Source organism: Ammospiza nelsoni, chromosome 1, assembly GCF_027579445.1.
Source record: "Ammospiza nelsoni isolate bAmmNel1 chromosome 1, bAmmNel1.pri, whole genome shotgun sequence".
Lineage (NCBI taxonomy): Eukaryota > Metazoa > Chordata > Aves > Passeriformes > Passerellidae > Ammospiza > Ammospiza nelsoni.
The window spans coordinates 28,221,999-28,241,625 of NC_080633.1; the positions used below are offsets into that span (position 1 = coordinate 28,221,999).

The following is a 19,627-nucleotide window of genomic DNA, read 5'->3' on the forward strand; positions in this document are numbered from 1 at the left end:
CCAAGGACAGCAGGTAATGGTTTTCATGAACAAGAGGCAGACCCATGAAGTGAAGCCATCACAACTTATTTCCAACGCAATTCATCTTGGTCTGGCAAATCTTTGGGAGACTATGTCATGATGTCATGTCCATGCCCTGATAAACATCCTCTGTACGAGCAACTTTGTATAATGTACAACATTGTATAATGTACAAACTGCACTTGCTTCGGGCACCTCTTCGTGCTGTCTTGCCACCGCTTTACTCCCATGAGCATCTCCTTTCTCCCGGAGCACAAGGGGGCGAGGAGCTTCCACCAGAGCTACCGAGGGGGACACAGAAAATGGCGATGGTGCCTCACAAGGCACCACGAAGCTGAGGACAGAAGGAGGGGGCGCTCATAGCTGCGGGCAGCACGGCAAACTAGTAACAGGACGAGAGAACATGGGTTTAACCTGACCGGGGGTTAGGCTGTACATTAGGAAGAATTTCTTCACAGAACGGGTGATTAGGTACTGGAATGGACTGTCCTGGAAGGCACTGGAGTTACTGTCTCTGGAGGTGTTTAGTGAAAGACTGGACATGACCCTTGGGGCCGTGGTCTAATTCACACCGTGGTTCGGTCGTAGGTTAGACTTGACAACCTTAGAGGGTTTTTCCAGTCTAGATGATTCTATTTATAGGATTCTGAATGCCGGGAACCAAGGAAATTCCGGATGGGATCCCTCTGCCCCCTTTAGACTCTCTGCGGCAAAGCGGGAATGTGCGATGTTCCTATTCCCATTTCCCCGACCCTTGGTACCACTCCCGGATACGGGATCGCCCCGCACCCCTCGGGAGGGCGGTGTAAGAGCCATTCCCGAGCCTTGGGCCACCTGTTCCTTGGCACGGCCAGGAGCGCAGCCCCAGCCGGCTCCGCCCGCGGCCGGGCGGGACGGGACGGGCCCGGCTCCGCCCCGCGGCTGCGCACACGCCCGATCCGGGGCTCGGCGCCGGCAGCTGCGTCGCTCCCGGAGCCTCCGGTTCTGCCGCTGTGCCGTGCCCGGCCCGGCCCGCGGAGCCGCGCCGCAGGTGGGGACGGGAGCGCGCTCCGCGCCGGGCGGGGGCTGCGGGGCTGTGCGCCGGGCGGGGGGCGCTGCGGCCGCCCCTGGGCCTCGGCGGGGCCTGGGCAGGCCCGCGGCGGGCGGGGGAAGGGGCCGGGGGCCTGAGCTGGGCCGGCCTTGCCTTGCCTTGCCTTGCCTTGCCTTGCCTTGCCTTGCCTTGCCTTGTCCCTTGCCCTGCCCTGCCCTGCCCTGCCCCTGCCCCGGGACGGCTCCTGCGCCAAGACCACCCCAGGCCGAGCGGGGACCGGGGGCTGGCCGGACAGCTCAGCAGCAGCCGAGCTCGCCGGGCCTTGGTCCAAGCCTGCCGGCTGTAAACTTCGCCATGTTTGTGAGAGCAGCTGGCGCTGACGGACGAGAAAATCCCTAAACCCCAGGATTTTTGAGTCCTGTATTTTGGCTGCGCCCGCCTTACCGCTCAGGCGGTGTCCGAGGCGCGGCTCTGTAGCGGGGTCGGGGGAGGCAGCGCTGGTCGTGCCCAGCCGAGCTGGCCAAGGCTGTGCTGCCCAGTCACTGCCTTGCCCTGCCGCGGCCTCTGCCTCGCAGGAGCTGCCGATGCTCGCGGTTAACGCGCAGCTGATGGGGCAGACGGTGGTTGCGATTCGAAATCTTTCGCTGTATTGAAAAAGAAGTAGGTTTGTAATCTCAAGTTTTATATACGTGTGCATATAAAGGTTAAGAACATCAGCCTAACTTGCTGGAGAAGTATAACAATTGAATTTGACTCTGTGAAGTTCCACTGAGTTTATAAACAAAGTAGTTTCCTGTACGCTTGCATGCAGCTCAGGATGTGGCGGTTCAGTCTGTCTTGTGACGCTGTTTGGGTTTTTTGTCCACCTACTATTGTGCTGCAGTGCACGGCAAATTGAAGGGTGCGGTCGTAAACAAAAGTCACTTGTCACATTTTTAATTTACCGAAGCCGTTTTAACAAACTGTGAATTCACGGAAATCCCGGCTAAGTTCGAGGGGATTGTACCATCAGTTGCAAGGGAGACTGCACCAAAGCAGAGCTGACAGCATGGAAGCTGTGACATACGGAGATGTTATATTGTCGGAGTTACTACTGTTTAGCCTCTAAGTGCTGGATAAAAGATCAAGGTGTTTTTGATTTGTGGTCAACTGTAACAAGGTTCAGGCTTGGCTAGGGGATAAAGCATGTTGGTGAATCTAATTTTGCTTGAAGATGCTTCTGTGTTTTCCTGTTTGTGAACTGAGATGTTTCTCCCTGATCTCTGGCACCATTAAATTCAATTATTGAAGCGCAGGTACAGTTGGCATTGAAGGATGCACCTGCTTTAGTACTTTAATTCAAATAAAGGATGCGCTCTTGAAAAAAGATCCCAGTCAGCCTTGCCTGCTTCACTTTGGTTCATGTCACAGTGTGATCAGGGAGTGTGTGAACTTTTCCTTCTGGAAGGAACTAAAACTAGAAGGTGCATTTCAGTTGTCAGTGGGTGTTGGATGAAGTGGTGGCAGAACAGCACGATCCCTGAGCTTCCAGATCTGTAATTGTGACAGCTATTGCCTAAGCTTCAGGACTCAGGTTCCGTAGCTTGAGGGCTGTAGGTCAGCTGCAAGGAGAAAAGTAAACAAAAACCCCATGTGAAATAATTGTCAACAGTGTCAACAGCTTTTTCAGGATTTTTTTTTTCAATAGCTCAGTAGTTTTAATTTTCAGTTCAACAATTTCCATTATTGAATGGCTCCTAAACTTGGAGTATTTAAAAAGTGCTGTAGCAGCAGAAGGGTAAATAGCTTTCCTGCTTGTAAGGGTTTAATGACATAAGTGGAAAAAATAATCCCGCATATTTGCTAGGGCAGTAACTGGGACTGGTTGGCATTTATTGACTTACTTTCCTTCTCCCACATTCACCTAGGCTTTGTGGCAATGTAATGAGTTAATGTTGTGTTTGCATTGTCAATCAGTATTGAGGTATTTCTGTTCTGTCTTGAGTAGTTGGTTTAAAATCTTCTGACTTATCTTCCTCTTTTCATCTTCCTTCTAGGGCCTTCCTTTTAGTGAATGAGCATGATAATTCCTAGCTGCCACTCTAAAAATACCTCTTAATGGACAAAAAAAAAACCAAACAGTGAAGTTTTGCATATTCTTTTTTAATTAATTGATTGATCAATTGATTAGTTAGTCAGTTTTGATCAAAAAACTGATTGAGTGATTGCTGTCTCTGTGTGTTAAGTAACCAAAATGGGTTATGTGGATAAGCTGAACAACTAAGTGCCATTGCTGTAGAGGTTTATTTTTTATTTTCTCGGAGGTTTTTTCCCACATGTTCCAAACTGGAGTGTTTCTGCTTACTGCACTTTTTCACAGACTTTAGTTTCAAATGTTCTGTGTTTCAAGATATTTTCAGTGTCATGGCTGAAAAGGTACAGTAATGAAAAATTAAAATACACACAGGTAACAAAAATGTTTTTGTGAGTGATACTCTTTTTTTAAACAGGTCTTTTTAAATGCTGTATATTGGCAGCTGCTATGTTTAAGTAACTCCCATTTTTCACTTGACCTCCCTGGGAACTAGTCCTCTTTTGAATTAAAGGGAAGCATCAGTTTAAATACCAGGTGATCTATATTTGTAGCTTGGAAACTAACAGCCAATCCTATGTTCTCAAAACAAGTCCAGGCTGAAAAATTTACTAAAATTGGGTCTGGCGTGTGTAGAATTTACTCAAAATTGCTTTCTATGGCCCAGCGTTGATTTTGGTTTTTTTTTTAATACAAAGATTAGTGTGTTGTGTTAAGGCCTGTACAGTAACAATCCTTTGAGAAGCTGTTGTAGCTTTTGCCTGCAGTTGTACTGTTCTAACTTTAAAGCCTGTCACTGACCCCCTTTCATCCTGTGCATATTGGGGAATCTGAACAAAGCTCCCAGTTAATTCAGGTTCTTTACAGTTTGGGATTGACTCCAGCTTGACCAGGCCTTAGTGCTTTGTGGATCCTAAAGAGTCTGAACAAAGGAGAACTGAGCCTTGTCAGACTGTGGCCACACACTAACAGTTACTTGGTGCAGAGGAATAAATGCAAGCCATGTTTGAATCATTGTCCCTGAAAACATCCTTCTGCCTCTGTTTTAGACATGGGAAAATCGCTTTCTCACCTGCCTATGCATACGTGCAAGGAAGATGGCTATGATGGAAGCTCAGTGTCTGATAACGTGAGGAATGGTTTAGTTCACTCGGAAGTGCACAATGAGGACAGCAGATGTGGAGATGTGTCGCAGTTTCCCTATGTGGAATTTACAGGAAGGGACAGTGTCACCTGCCCAACCTGCCAGGGAACAGGGAGAATTCCACGAGGTAAGTTTCTTTGTTTATTATTTTATTTTTTTTAACCTATAAATTTACATCATAACCATATGCAGTTGTAATAATGCATAACAAATAGCTTTTCAAGTCAAGATGAAGTTTTTTAGTCTTTTTGACCTTTTTTTCAGCACTAAGCATTTTGTTACACTAGATGAATGTAACAAATTGGGTCAACTGTTACACCTTGGCTGTTACAACTTGGATCTCCTATTGTCTGCACAATGCAACTGTTTCTTCCTCCTCAGCTTTGAATCCACCCATAACCCTAGGTCTTGCAAGTTAAATTAGCAAACCTTTAGTTTCATGACATTTTATTGCATTTTTTGCTTTTGACTACCTATTCTAAACTATTTGAATCAATATATAACTGCAAAAATGGCTGCAAATTCAGAGATGGAAAAGTAGACCTGAGCTGCAGCACCTCTTCCTGATTTATAGTGAGTTCTTTTGCCCTCACTGCTGCCAGTGTCTCTTGTTTTCCTTTACCCTGCTTTTGTCCCACTGGTGCTTGCTAGGTGGATAATTCCAGCTTGGAGTTGAAAATATATAGGTTCTTTGGCTGCCTTGGAAAGGAGTAGGCTACACAGCATTAGTCTCCATACCTAACTGTTTTGTTTGCTTTGCCCTCATCCTTTACTTTTCCTCTTGGTAAAACATGTTGCTTTGTTATGCTTCTGTCCTAAATGAAAAGCTCCCTCAATATTTATGACGAGACTAGTGGAAGGAGAACATGGGATATCTGAAACCTGGCAGAATGAGAGCCAAGTGGGCCAAGGCACAGCATTTTGCTTCAGCTGTGAGATTTTCCTTTTGACTGGGGAAGAGCTGATGACATGTTTTCATGTTAGAGTTTCCTTTGCCAGACCTCTTATCCAAACTAGATTATTGGCTGTAAAAGCTCTTGGAACTGATTTTGAGCAGCTGCTCAGGAAACTTGAGTGATGTCTGTGCCATGTTGTCCTTCTACGTGTGCTTCAGTGGGATTAGGTTATGGCACAGCTCACACACACTTGTGTCTCACCTTTGTAGAAGGACCAGGGAGCACAGAATATTTCAGTGGTTGCAAATACCACAGGAGATTTGTGTTTTAGCTGTTAAACTTTCTACTACAATGTATTCTTGGAGTACCTCTGAATTAATCAAATTTCACACCTTGAAAAGCTATGAAATTAAAAATTGCCTTAGCCAGAAAGGGTAAAAAAGTTTGTTCTGTTAACTCGTTGACTTGAAATACTTGTTAATATCAATAGCACGTTTTACTCAAAGTGCAGAAATAGCCAAATTTCCATGTTCAAAAGCTTCTTATTTTCACTGTAGAATCCTTGGATGCAGTACTTAAATAAATGTTAGTTAATTATTTTATTAAAGATTTTGCAGTAACTATAAAAACATGCACGTTGTGTACACATTCTAATGAAATAATGTGGTTGAACTTAAAATGAGTTATTAGAGCTAAGAGGATTGTGTTTGTAATCATTCCTTAGTATTTTAGAGAAGAAAAAATGCTTTGTTTTGGGTTCATTTGAGGAGAGAGGGGAAAAATTAAGAATGACAGCATGACTAGTAGGACTACAATTAATAGGTGATATGATGGCTATACTATAATAAATCCATGAAATTACATTTTGTTACTTGAACAGCTTTAGTTTTTAGTATAATGTATGAAAGGATTACTGTGATATTTTCTTAAAGGTTGAAGACGCTTCACTGAAGTAGAGATGAAAATGTGTTTTAAATCGGTAGAGGCTGTTTAGAATGTTGATGTTTTGTGTGCTACTGTATGCTTGGTTAGCATGTTTTGCTTAGCTTAGTGATTCAGCATGGACTCATTGCCAAGTGCTTGGTTAGCTAAGTGATGATTTGATCAAATTCTGCACTTGGCTTAAAAATTGCAAATTTGGCCTTGAGGCCTCTGTTCTCATACAGATCCACAACAAACAGCAAAAGCTCTACTGGCAGATGTAGTACACATATTTTTAACTACTCATCTGTGCATGTGCTCTTTACTTCTGCTGTTAAAAAATAAACCCTATAAAAATGCTGTCCAGTGACATAAGTTTCATGGAGAAATTCCAGTAGCTATTTATTTTGACTCCCAGGGTGCTCAGCAGCACCATGATAAGTATGGTTTTATATACTTCTGATTTCCAGAATGCAGTGTGTGCATAGCTTGTGTTGCCCAGATCACCTGTATTGTTAGCTTTGATTGTTTCAGTTTGGGCTTGTTGTTTGTTGGGCTTTTTTAACCAAAACTAACTTCTGCTTTTTCAGAAGAGTACATGCAGAATGCCTTCTGTATCAGTTCTTACTGCCCAAGCTTCTGAACGTTTTGTCCCATGAGTTCATATGGTCTGGCATAAATAGCTCAGAGCTGTTCTGCATCTCTTTTTCTCCAGGAAGTGGTGCCAGAGGAAATACTGCCTCTGGTCATGTGTGCAGCACAGAGGCAGAATTTATTGCTGTTTTGGTCCTTGTGGACTTGGTGTTTTTTCATCTTGATGTTGTGTAAGCCATGCTCTATTTCAGAAAGTGACATCAGCTACAGTAGCATTCGACCTGGGTCCTTATCTGGAATTTAAATGTTTGTCTTTAGTGTTTATTCTTTGGTGCCACTAAGTTGTAACGGTTATTCTTTGTTTAAAAGAGCTTCAACAACACTTATTCTTTGTTTAAATTCTGAAAGGGTGTTTTTGTTTCCAGGGCAGGAAAATCAGCTGGTAGCCTTAATTCCATACAGTGATCAGAGACTGAGGCCAAGAAGAACGTAAGTCAATAGCTGTTTGTGATACCTGAATCTACAGTTAATTATTCTCTTCTAGTTAAAATTCAACAATTCAAAGGGAATAGCAATAAGAAGAATCAAGCAAAAAATCACTGGAATGCTTTCTTGCATTCATTATTGGAAGAAGAGGGCTTGTGAGTAATATCAGCCTTAACCTCTAACTCTTGGTGAGTTATTTATTAACAGGTGTGCATACTTCCATCACAATACATCTTGGCTAAGTCCAAAGCTAAGGAGTACTGTATGACCTGTCCATGTTTACAGTAATGATGTGAGTAGTTCTTAATCTCTGTAACATCCTAATTGATCTAAGCAGATCTTCACTGTTAGAGTCTGAGTTAATCAGTAGCATCTTTGAGCCACTACTACAAAATAGGTCACCTTCAATTAATAAGCAACATTCTGGTTTTTGCACTAGAACAATCAACAATTTATGATACATAATTATATTTAATTTTACCATAGCATAACAGCCTATTTAATTTTTTTTTTTTCTAGGATCTGCTTAGGGGGGTTCACTACAATCCTCAGGGCTTCTTGTTCTGACATGTTTTGGTTTTTACTTCTTTTTTTCTTTTTAATGTTTTGATATTTTTGTAGTAAACAGAAATGAGTGCCAGGTAAAAGAAATATATTAGCTTCACGTGATACTATTCTGGATAATGTATCTGATGTAATGGTAGTACAAATATGGGACATATTACTTTACTGTTCAAATCTTGACAAAATTGGAGCTGAAGTAGATCCTTTTATTTGTGGAGGGTTTTTTATTATCTCTCACACCACTACCAGCACCCCACCCTCCTATGCACACACACACACAGCCACACCCACACAAACACACCCTTTTCTATTAGCTTAATTGTGAATTTCCTGCTCCTTAGCTGCAGTCCTGACACTTTCCCTGGAAGTCAGGATTCTCTGTCATAAGAGCTTTATTTTGTGTTCTGGGTGGTTTTTGTGAGACTTCCACAAAATGATGGAAGTTGTGCTATAAATAAATGTTAAGAGGAAGTGAATTTGTTTCAAAGCACATAAATATTTACTTCTTCCGTTTTCCTTTGCAAGTTACAATTGTTGGGGTAACCACATGATTTGAAATGTGGTTTCTGATATTTATGCAAGAGTAACAACTGTTTAAAACATAGCTGTGAAGTGCAGCATAGGTTTTTTTTCCTTTTTTGAAGCTAATGGAAGCTAGAAGTAGACTGAATTAATTGTATTCACTAGTCCTGCTCCTTATCACTTAAAATAGCATGTTATTGTTTTTTAATGTGTTTTTGACTCTGAATTGTCCTTTTTTTCTCCTCCAGAAAACTCTATGTGACTGCTTCTGTAACTGTGTGTTTGCTGCTCTCTGGGCTGGCTGTATTTTTCTTGTTTCCTCGCTCGATTGATGTTCAGTACATTGGTGTGAAGTCAGTTTATGTCACTTACGAACAGGAAAGGCGGATAATCTATCTCAATATTACGGTAAGTCTGACTTTTTGGGTGTTTGGAATGCATGAATGCAACAGAAGATACTGCTTTGAGAGTTTAATTTGGAAACTGTGGTCTGGCTGAAAAGCTTACTTGGTGCCTTAAGAGCTGGAGTCGGTGACCAGTTTGAAAAATGTAACTGAGCCTGCTGGGGCTGGTTCCTGTAGCTGTAACTAATAGAGATCTAGTTGCAAGCTGACACTAGGTATTTTGTTTTCAAGGGAACAGTAACTTTGGAGTTCTCAGTGTTACTTCTGGAATATGTCTGAATTGTAGTGTGTGTATGTAGGAATGCTGTTTGCTACTGCCCTGGTATTTTGCCTCTCTCAGAGTTGGTGTCGAGGAAAAATACTTTTTTATCCACCTTAAAATTTAAGAGGAGCTCTTCCCACATAGCTCTTGATTTCTTCTGTAATGACCTTCATACAGGTTTGCCTAAAGACTTTTGGTGGAGTTCTTAATTTTAAATAAAGCAAAGCTGCCATGGGAGAAAGAGGTCCTTTGATAGATAAATTTCCTGGAAGGAATAATTGAGGATAGGAAGAAATGCAGTATCTTAAGTGGAGGGTTGTTACCACGAAAGTTGTGCAGAATTTTGTGTTATTCAATATTTTCACTAAACAAACTCAGAAGTGATGGTGACCCTGCTCCTGTCTGCAGTCCTCACAGGCAGGAAAATCTGCTTGCAGAATGTCTGATATTACTGTCCCATGCACAAGATTCAAAATGCTTGCTCCTGGAGATACACAGAATGGATAAGTGTTACTGTTTTGTGTTTGTTTTTTCAGAACACACTTAATATAACGAATAACAACTACTACTCTGTTGAAGTGGCAAATATCACAGCCCAAGTTCAGTTTTCAAAAACAGTTATTGGCAAAGCACGGTTAAACAACATCACCAACATTGGTCCACTGGATATGAAACAGGTAAGTAGCTTAGGCTTTCACAGTTAAACATGTGTTAATCTTCATATATAAACCTACTTAGTGGTGTTTTCATTGATTTTTTTATTGTGGGTTTTTTTTTTTTAGATTGATTATATGGTGCCCACAGTCATACAAGATGAAATGAGCTACATGTAGTAAGTGTACTCACTTTTAAATATCACATGGATCTTATTAAAAGTTGCAGTGCTGTTAAAAACAACTTTTTCCAAAGTTAGCAGGAATCTGTTTGAAGAGATGCTGGGGCATTTTCTTTAAGTTTAGTAGTACTGAAAGATAGGCAAACCACAATTGCTTGATTAGTTTCATATAGTGGCTTGCTGTACCTGGCTATATACCCTTTAAATGGTATCTCTGTTATGGTATTTTAGGGATTGGCGCTAGTTAGGACTGCTGCTTTAGGGGTGGAAGTGCAGGTGTGTTCCCCTAACAAGTTCTCTAGTAACTTTCCCACAATTTTCTCTGCAGTAGAAGGAAATTTGTATTTAGTGGTATACAAATTAGAGGCTTCTCTTCACATGTTGTGTATATAGTAAGCAGTGTTTACAGCCTGCCCTTTGAGTGGCTTTATTCATAGCTCCTGAAAGTTCATTTGTCCAACAGACAAATTATCTCTTGGTCACAAACCCCAGTTTTAGTTCTCTTGCACTGAAATTCAGACTGAACAGAAAGAGTTAACTATTGAGGGTTGAGGTCTGTGTGCAGTTCTAGTGGATGCCAGCCTCTTTGGGATGGGAGAAAACCTTGTTGTTTTCAATTGTTGAAATAAAGTGAAATAGATGTGAAATGCTGAAAGGCACAGACTTCAACAGAAAACATTGAACCTCTGTCACCTTTTAAAATTCTGTAAGTTAGCTTTATGTAAACAAAGAATCATGAATCTGCTCACACTTTGGATGCATGAGGAATAAATAAACTTCATAAATAGCCTTCATAGAGCTCATGATAATGCTGTATTTTCTTACAATTTGGATAAGTTGAGTTCACTGACTCTTTATATTTTATTTTTGTTGGTTCAGGAGGAAAGAATGACTAAGGCATGTAAATATTGGTAGGCTGGCTGCCAAGCAGTCTTGCTGCAGTGATCACGTACTTTTCATTCTAGAGCTGATAAATTTGTGACCAAGAGCAATGATTTACGAAGCAGGGATTAAAAATATGCACTTACATGGTGCTCTTTATGGCTGGTATATAGGCATGTGTCAGAAAATGAAAGTCTGAAAAGGGTATCTTGCAAGAGAACAATAACCTTGACTTTGGAATATCTGTATGTTGCTTAAAGGTTATTTTGCGTAATATAGAAGTGGATGAGTTCAAAAAATAGGTGACAAAGTGATCCTGACTGGCTTTAAATGTGGTGGCTCAGATTAACCTTGGGTAGCTTCTGGAAGATGGAATGAACGCTTTCTGAGGACGCTTCTGTTGTGTCCTCAGCATTACATGTAAGCAAACACTTGTGAAGACAGTACCTGTGTATGTAGCAGTGGTCCAGGTACAGTCACTGTGATACAGTCACTGGCAAATTATTCTGTTGCCATTGCCAGCAACTCTGTAGTCTCTATATATAGACAGCAGAATTTCCAGTTGAAGCCAGAAGTCTTGCTTTTCAGATAATTACCCTAGAAAAGTTTGATATCAGTCTAACAATTGTTCTTCTTTTTTGCAGTGACTTCTGTACTTTACCATCTATCAAAGTACATAACATAGTAGTGATGATGCAGTAAGTATGGTAGTCTTCTTATGTGTGAGAAACAACTTCAGAAGCCATGTAATTCTCATTAAAATAATACTCACATATTTAATCCAAAAGGTTTTGCATCATAAAAATAATGAAGTCAACTTGCTTTTTTAGTGTAGTAGCTTTATAGTTACAAAAAGTGAACTGTGTCTTTTGACAGGTTCTGGTGGTGTAAGGATTGGATTGACAATCATTGTTACTGTATCTGCTATGCAGCTGGGCTGTAGCCATGGAGCTACTCATGTCTCAAAAAATTTAAAATTACTTTGTGTATCAGCCATGGTTCAAAACTTGCTGAGAACTTTAGTCTTGAAGGAGTTTATGGTTTTAGTACTCTGTCAGAGATTGCTTTGTGACAGTGCTTTTTTGTGACTTAGCATAAATTTCAGAATGGTGGGGTCCTTTGTTGGTGAGGGAATGGGGCATGTCTTTACAGTAGATGTAGCATGGCTTGTAGTTTGTTTAATCATTTGCTTTCTTATCAGAAACAAGAAATATTATTTGTAATGGTAGATTTTACAAGTAAACCTCAGCTTTAGCATCTTTAGGAAAAGGAACCAGATGTCTGTCATGGAGAAAATCTATAGTGGTAAATCAGTAATGTTCTTAAATGTATTTAAAACATGTTTTGTTCCAAAACCTTTTCCTTAATAACCCTAGTAATATAAACACAGTGATTTTTAGAATAGGAAACTCAAAATCTCTTCTCTTCTGTCTTTTTAAGAGTGACAGTGACAACCTCATACTTAGGCCACCCTGAGCAAATATCCCAGGAGAGATACCAGTATGTGGACTGTGGAGGAAACACGACCTACCAGCTGGGCCAGTCAGAATATTTAAATGTCCTTCAGCCTCCACAGTAAAAGCACCTGTTGGTTGGTGTAGAATGACTGCAGTTGGTGCTTGCAGAGATCCTTTGGACAGAACTGGAGTTCCATGGAGCAGAGAGTACATGTGATGTACAGCATAGCAAACGTGGAGATCTGTACACTTTAGATGCAAGGAGGGAAAGGTGCAAATTGTAAATAGGTGCACTTGTTAAATGTTGTGTTTTCCCCTTCTGTTTGCTTTCTGTTACTGTAAGCATTTCTGTCAAGTTGTGTGGTGGGGGGGAGAGGGGGAATATCAGATTCTTGAACAGAACTGGGACTTTTCCTTACGGTGTGGTACATCAACTTAGAGTAATTGTGTGTATGTCTGTGTTTAGGTGAAATGTGTCACTAATGAGCATTTTTAAAAAGTAATACTCATAAATTTTCAGTTTATGCTTCAGTTCTTGATATTTGACTATTGAAAACAGAATGTTACTACTTAAATAACAAGATTACTTTGAGGTGTCTGGGTATGAAATTTCTAGTAGTGACCCAGTGGTAGTAGCTCTTTATTTTGGGATTCTACACTTTATTTGCTATCCATGATTAGAGGTGACATGCAGTCTATGAAAGCCAGGAAAGCTCTCTTGGATGACACTATAGTTGAATGTCCAGTTTCTAGAATCTGGCATCTTTTCATTCATATTCCCTCTTGGTACCAATGGGATGTTATGAGGAGAATATATATTGTTAGATTTAAAGCTGGGTTTAAAAACTAAACAAGAAACAACCCCCACAACAATTACTGACAAAAGAAAAATACAAGACTCTAGAAAACAAACAAGACTTTACCAGTCTGTTTTTTAGTAAGCTTTTTAGAACAGGAATTAAAATCAAGATTGCGCAGCTGGAACTAGGTGGGAAACTTTGAGCATGGGTTTGGAGAGCTTGGTGTAAATTTTTGTGATTTTTACTGTTTTAATATATTCTGTACCTAAGCAACTTTTAAGTGTTACTACGTTGGGTTGTGTTCATTTCTGGCACAGGCTCAGCAAGCAAATTCTGTAGTTACCTGTACCTCCAGAGCACTCAACGGTCACATCCAAGTTCTGTAAGGGAAGATGAAGCAATTCTTTCTGTAGGAGTACAGGCTGATGGAATTGTGAGATGACTGACTGACAGCACAAAATAGTTTCTGTAGCACAGTTTGCACATGCCAATTTCTGGGGTAATTGTCAATCATGATGATCATAAACTTTGGGTCCAAAGTTGTTTGACTCCTAAAGGCTGACTGTTCTGAGGGTTAACTTTTTAATTAGCCTCAATCAGGATTGTTTTATTTCTGAATTAGGTGAGATGCAGCTGTAAGAAGGTACTATTGAAACTATTGCATTGTAATGAAAAATGTATTTTTTAAAATAGGTATTACTGATTTTGTGCTGCCTGTCTCCTGGAAATAAGCTACACAAAATGAATTGGCAATAAACACAATAGAAAAAGGCTTCTGAGTAACTTGCCACTAACAATCTCTGATGCTCCAGTACTTCAGTGAAGATACATGTCTACATTATTCTCTTCTTTGCTGGCCTCTCTTAGATGGACCTAAGGGGGTGGGTGGGGAAAAAATGTGGGTGATATAAGACTGATTTAAGAGACATTAAGTAACCATAATAAACCCCTCCCCCATCCTCTATGTCAATTGCTCTGAGCCCTTACTCTAGAGTCTATGAAAACCTTTGGAACCTCAACTGTCATATAGTTGTTGTCATATATCAGTTTCGTGTAGTTGTTGATAAGATGAAGACTTCATCTTTTGCCTTTAGAGAACTTCTGTAACTGGAGTAGTCAGTTGAGATGACTTATTGTAGTTAGATTCTGAAGGTTATTCTTGATTTTAGGCCCTTAAAAGTAAACATTATTACAGCTCACAGTCACGAGGGAAACTCGTCCACAACTGACTCACCTTTCTAGAGTTTAGGTGAGGTTCAGTCCTGTAGCTGCTAAAATGCATTTATAAGCTTGTCTGATAGCCTGCAAAGAGACAGGTGATAACTAAAGACCAAGAGAGTGGAGAGCTGGCTGGAAGCAGAGAGGTGAACTCATGATAGCTGGTGTAGAAAGATATGCTGTAAGAGCAAGTAGGGAGAGAATTCTGGTTTAAATATATCAGAACTGAAGTCTGCCAGCCAGTGATACAGGCTCTTTTCCTCTAGGCTTAAATATCTACACACTGGAGTGTTATTTTTGTCTGGGGGTTGTTTGTGGATTTTGAAATAGAAAAAGAAGAAAACAGCTGTAGGCAGATAGTAATATTGATTTAAAACAAATTTTTCTTCCAAGGATGAAAAGTAATCTAAAATAACTGGAATAGCACAATGATCAAATTATTTGGTGACAATAGTGAATGCTGCTTTTGCACAAGCATGGCAGGGGGAAGTTACACTTTATGCAGTGTTGAGACTCAAACTGGCTTTTGAAATTTTGGTGTACATGTTGAGCTAAATCAATACTTAAATCTGTGATTGTTAACCTTGCATGAAGTGCTTGGAATTCTCTGATTTAAGTTAAATAATTGAGTGGAGTTATTCTTTCCATGTATGTGTCAGAAGAGGATAAAACTCAGTTTATTTCATCTAGAATATCTAAACATCAATTTGTGATAGACTTACTGAATGATGAAGAGTTCTCATCTTAAGAAACAAACTGTGGATTAAAAATCCCACTGAATTCACAAATTAAGTCAGTAATGGGAGAATAAAAGGCTGAAGGTTCTAAGTGCTAGAATTGCCTTGCACAGATGTCAGCATATTACTAACCAAATAAGGCAAGTATTTCAATTTATCTACTGATTTTAATATAGCATTTCATCAGATAAACAGGTAAACATCTGTGTGAATATTTAACTTGTACTTGCTTTATATGACCAAGCTTGGAAACATGCTAAGGGAGCAAGGGAACTCACTATTAACTTTTATAACTTTGTAAACAAGGTATCAGTATAGATCCAAGTGCCAGACCTTTTGTTTTTCACATTCATTTTATCTTGATCTTAAAATAAAAAAGGCAAATCTTTCAGTTCAGTTGTAAATCAATAAATACAATTCTCTCTAGAAAGTCGAATTGAAAAAGTAAAACTTTTTCCTGTTTTTTCTTTTGTGTGTCTTCTGAAGTGATTCATATTTCACTTGTAACTTCCTCTGGTCTTCAAACACTATCAAATACCTTTATGCTGATATTGCAGTGTGTTTATTTCTAGTAGAATTCTTTTCACTTGAATACTTTGTAGCAATTCCCGTGCCAATTCCTGTTGCACTTTAAAATGGAAGCTCTGATAGTTATTTCTTAAAACAATAAGAAATATAGTCCGGGTGTTGCACTGTAATGGCACTATTGAAAATCAGCTTAATGTATTCTGTTTAAAATAACTATAAAATTTCAAAAATATAACTGAAGTATGGAACACTTAAATGCATTAAAATGTTGACTATTTGACCATTGGAGAACAAAATTATTGTACACTTCAAATATACTGCTTTAAAAATATAAGAATTAATAAATAATCATCCAAGATCCAAACCATCAAAGATCTAATCATCAAATATCTATTTGGAGAGTTGTAAAGGGAAGCACTCTTATTGAAAGATGAAATACCTGACATTCCTGAATTCCTGGTGTGGGAAAAAGCCTGTAGAAGTTCATTCATAATTTCTTTACTCATCTCAATGTCATAGAGATGGTTGCTTAATTCCTAATATTTTGTGAAGACAAACCATAAGTATCTTTTTCTTCTGTGGTGTAACTTTGAAGTTCTTTATGCACTTCTGATGTGTGCATGACCTTGATATTAACATTGTAGTGTTTATATTTTGCGGCCTGGTGTTGGCAGATTTGAGTACATGTTTTAGTTGACTTTGCTTCAAGTTGTCCTTGCAGTTCTGCAAGTGAATATATTTTTTCATAGTAGTGCATTGCAAACATGCCTGGGCTTTTCAGCATGTGGTTTATAAAGGGAACCATTTAAGTACCAAACCTCTGAGTGCTTGGATTGAACCATGAGGGTCTTTAACCTGACTGAAGAGCTGTGCCCTCATGATGGAAAGGATAGTGCTTGGAGTGGTATGAGAGAAATTTCTATATTCAGGGAGTGTCAAAAGAGAAATAGTGTTATTTCTTATTCAGCATTTAAGGTTTCCCTTTTTTTTTCTCCTTTTTTTTGAGGGGTGGTAGTTGTGGTTTTGTTTTTCTTCCCAACCCCCTAATCTGTAGCAAGACATCTGTCTGTTCCCTTCTGAAATGGGTAACTTGTTCCAGAGTTGGGCAGCTGCAGGAAGCTTCACGTCAGCTGAAGTGCGCTTGTAGAGTTAAGAGATGAGAAAGACCAGTAATGGCACCTCTAAAAACTAAATTTTTTACTTGCCTGTTTAACAAAATGCCACAACCCTAGTAATGTTTCCAGGCTTTTCACTACTGAAAGGGAAGGATAAATAAAGCAAGTGCAACCAATATACTTTAGCAATGGACTACTTGCAACCAGCAAAATATTTGTTAGTGATGGCCCTGGTCATATCAAAAAGTCTCATTTTTTTCCTTTTGGCCCAGGGAAGGAGGAGGAATAGATCTCAGCCAAAAGATGTGAGAACAATTATGTGGCAGTGGCAAACACCCAGGGTTTGTTCCACTTAAAAGTCACCTTCGTATTTTGTTTAGCTCTGGAATTGTGATCATTACCAGAGGGGTGTTTTGGGGTAGTTCTACTACTTACAGCTTTTGCCATGTAAATCTGCTTTTCCATGGGTAGGCAGGCCAGGAAAACCAGTCTGGCATGGGATCTGCACACTTGGTGTGGAGAGCCCTCCGGTCTAGTGGGAGTAACATCCTGATCCTCATACTCTCCTCCAGCCATCACAAGGGTCCTACAACTTGGATGCGTTTCCTGGGGACTGGAACTGCTTTTGCTTTGCATGGGCAGGGATGTTTAGTACCACACATGTAAGTGTATTCTGGTGCCTGAGTATTTTGGGTCTGACTGACTGTGATTTAGTTCTTTTGTTTGTTTTAAGGAAGCAAATTTAACTGCTGTTAACATCCAATGTACAGAGTGTGCATATAATAGCTTGAGATATGTATAGAAATACTAATGAGTGATAACTATTTTTGTAACTTAAGATGTTCTTGTAAGTGTGTAGCAAACAATCTATCCAGTAAAGCATGATAAAAACTCTAGAAGTCAAAGAGTATTTTGTAATGACATGTAGGACACAGAAGCTATGTTAATGTAAGCTAACTGGGGCACAAGGGATCTTGTTATTCAGAGGTTCAAAATGTGGACCTAACTTCATTATGAATATGTTTCTAGGCAGGATTGTTTGACTCAAAGAATGATATTAAATTTTCTATTTAAAAAGCTTGGATCACGTATATTTTTTTTAACTGACTTAGTATTTTTCTCCCCTTCTTTCCTGTCTCCCACAGGTTTTCTCTCTATCTCACCATCTTTTTCCACTAGCTTTTATGTATTTTCAAGGATATGACTTCAATTTTTGTAACTTGGCATTCCATGATGCAAAGACTTTGCAATCTACTTTTTTTATACTATGTTTTATTGTGTTAAGTCTGTAATAAACTTGAGTATCTGAAAGCTGAACACCATATGTGAATGAATTAGTGTTGTCTCACTAAGCTACTGAAGTAACTGAGTCCAGACTTGGGCTGTTGTGATGGTTTGGCACCTGCCACCAGGTGAGCCCCATGCCATTGCTCATATGCTCTTCCCTCTCAGTAGAATGGTAGAAAGAACTGGGATAAGCAAGAAAAACTGGGAAAAGCAAGAAAACTTGGCTCAGGATGAAGACATTTTAATACAAGAAGCAAAGCTGTCTTCACAAGCAAGACAAGCAATTTATTTCTTTGCACCAGGCAGATGTTTACAACATGTAGATAAACCCCATAACCCTGGTTAGCCTCCCTTTCTGTTCTTCCTGAGCTTTTATTGCAGGGCATGATCCCATATGGAATAGCCCTTTGTCAGCTGGGAGCATCTGTCCTGCTGTGTCCCCTCCAGCTTCTTGACTACTCACAGCCAAACCCTGCAGGTTTGGGCAGACACAAAGGGGGAAGATGCAATGAAAAAGGAAACCTCTGGTGCTGTGTGAACTTGCTCTAGCCAAAACATTGCTGTGTTATCAGCACTGTTTTATTCACAAACCCAAAGCACAGAGCTGTATGACTGGGATGCTGTAAGGAAAATTAACTCCATCCCAGACAGACACAGTTAAACCTATCTGCAAAGCTACTTTAGGGAACCATTGTTGCTGAAAAACCTGAATCTTTAAAAACTGGACAACAAAGAACATGACTTTGGAACATTCAGAACATTCATAATACTCAAATGTTACAAATAGCTTTACACAGATGTTTTGGAACAACTTAGTGGGATATTTTTAATGTTTGTCTTGGAGAAAACTTGTATATTCACAAGTGCTACACCAGTTTTCTGGTTTGGATAACAAATGGGGATCTTTTTAGGTAGAGGGTTTTTGTTACAGCTTGTGAATCTCTTTAGAAAGGCTGACTTTTTTTAAACTAAGTTTAGGTGGGAAAGTAACTGCAGTCATTTTCTTTCTTTCTGTTTTCTTTTTCATAGAGTCATTTTCCATCCCAGAGTTGTCATAATCATTATTACAATTGTCCAAGCCCTGTATGGAACACTGTAAATAGGAGAACAACCTTTAAGCATTACTTTCCTTTGTTTAGATAAGAGCTTGAAGAGATGGAAAGATCAGGTTCTGTCTTGTTCTACTGATCTGGAGATGGATTGACAGAAATGTGTCTTTAATGGTGAACAGTTTTATTTGATCCAAAAACATCAAACTACATTATTTGGATTCCTCTCCTGTGTTGTTTTTTTTTCCATTCAAAGCATGGAGGGGACTACAAAGGTGAAATTCTACCAGGTGAATTTCAAATGCCACTTTGCCTGTCTGGGGAGTATAAAGAGCATTAAAAGTGAATAAATGCACTAACAGATGAGAATATATAATCAAATATGAATTTGGACAAATTGAGAGACCTAGAAATTCTTATTCTGGAACACCCAAAATAGAGTATTTTGAGATCTAACTCCTGAAAGGTCTGACATCTTGAAATAGACCTATTTCAAAGACCTAACTGACAGAAACTTCTGAAAGATTTTCAAGTTTCCCTGGCTGTCTGTACATTGCTTTACTTTTAGTTCTCAAGATTTCATGGAAATCTCAGTATAACTGTGTAACTGAGTGCATACTTGGGATGTGGTTTTGGGACATATCCACCTGAGAGTGCTCTGGGTACACTGATTATGAATGACACTAATTGCCTTCCAGTGTATAGGTGATGTCTATTGGGCAACTTAAGGAATACCAAATCACACATTTAATTTTGCTAGAAGTCTCTTGATGTCAGATGAGGTAACAATCCTGCTACATTTCT

General features: G+C 39.7%; 1 protein-coding gene across 1 annotated transcript; it reads left to right on the forward strand.

Annotated features, from left to right (window-relative positions):
* Positions 1 to 952: 952 nt before the first annotated feature.
* On the forward strand, positions 953 to 17,804 carry TMEM106B (transmembrane protein 106B). The gene is made up of 8 exons (XM_059476890.1): positions 953 to 1,051; positions 4,172 to 4,393; positions 7,103 to 7,166; positions 8,498 to 8,657; positions 9,452 to 9,592; positions 9,698 to 9,747; positions 11,277 to 11,330; positions 12,073 to 17,804. The coding sequence occupies exons 2-8, from the start codon at positions 4,174 to 4,176 to the stop codon at positions 12,209 to 12,211; spliced, it is 828 nt and encodes a 275-aa protein (XP_059332873.1). The 5' UTR covers positions 953 to 1,051; positions 4,172 to 4,173; the 3' UTR covers positions 12,212 to 17,804.
* Positions 17,805 to 19,627: the final 1,823 nt, after the last annotated feature.